General features: G+C 39.9%; 1 protein-coding gene across 1 annotated transcript in view; it reads right to left on the minus strand.

Moving 5' to 3' along the window:
- Nucleotides 1-864, minus strand: part of CAMK1G (calcium/calmodulin dependent protein kinase IG) — a 28,301-nt gene extending 27,437 nt beyond the window's left edge. Inside the window, exon 1 of the mRNA XM_015819500.1 lies at nucleotides 767-864. Within this exon, the coding sequence (XP_015674986.1) occupies nucleotides 767-858 (92 nt within the window). The 5' untranslated portion in view covers nucleotides 859-864. The remainder of the gene's footprint in view (nucleotides 1-766) is intronic.
- Nucleotides 865-1,084: the final 220 nt, after the last annotated feature.

The following is a 1,084-nucleotide window of genomic DNA, read 5'->3' on the forward strand; positions in this document are numbered from 1 at the left end:
GGGTCCAGATAGACTGTTTCCTCCAGGTGTCGAGGGAACTGCTGCGCAACCACACTCTCAACAACCTGTGGAACAACCTGCCTCCAGAAGCTGTGAATGCTCCAACACTGAAGTTTTTAAGAAGAGACTGGACAGCCATTTGTCTGAAATGGTATAGGGTTTCCTCCCTGAGCAGGGATTTGGACTAGATAACCTCCAAGTTCCCTTCCAACTTGATGATGATGATGATGATGTATGATAAGATTATTTCTTTTTCTGCAAGGGACTAATGCAGTTAGAAGGGAGGGAAATGGTGACGGGGTGCTGTTTATTGTAGCATGAAGCATTGTGGAACTTCTTTTATCCTCTCCAAGTTTCTGCTTTCTTACCCCTTTGGACTGGATTCAATTTTAATTGCTATCAAGTCAGGTTGGTCAGGCTGATAAGGTCTAACACTAGCTAGAAACTGGCAAGATCTGAAAACCTTTACTCTTCCTTTATAGTCTTTCCTGCCCCACCTACCTTTTCACATGAAACCAACTTTATCTCACATCCCTCAAATTGGTCCCCTTACCCTATATGAACACCATGTGAGGTACCCTTTATGAACACCATGTGAGGTAAAATATCTGAGTTGAAGAACAACCTTCTGTTAAGAAGAATCTTCCCCAAAGGGTCCAAAGCTGCTTCACTCTTTACCCTTCAGCTGCTTTTGAAAGCAGCCTGGAGCTTTGGAAAACCTAGGAATGAAATAGTGTGAATAATAAAAATAAAAAGGAACACATACGATCCAAGTGCTTCCATGAAAACAAATGTTTTTCTGATGTTGGCAGTCGGTTTCTTCCAGGAAGTGCCATTATCCTCTTGTTTGCAACCCATCTTCTCCAGAGTTAAAGCTGAAATTTCTGAAAGGATATAATAATAGCTGAAGAAGAATATTCTAAACAGTTATTAATGATAACCCATTAGTGTCAGATTTCTGTCATATTTAGCAGAATTTAACACAACCTGCCTCTGTAATTGTTTACAGTGGTAATTGTACAATCAGTGATAATTGTTTACTACAGGTTACCTTCTAATTTCTACAATTTGATTTTCTAGTTAC

The sequence above is a fragment of the Protobothrops mucrosquamatus genome, unplaced genomic scaffold (assembly GCF_001527695.2).
Source record: "Protobothrops mucrosquamatus isolate PMUCROS unplaced genomic scaffold, P.Mucros_1.0 scaffold939, whole genome shotgun sequence".
Classification (NCBI taxonomy): domain Eukaryota; kingdom Metazoa; phylum Chordata; class Lepidosauria; order Squamata; family Viperidae; genus Protobothrops; species Protobothrops mucrosquamatus.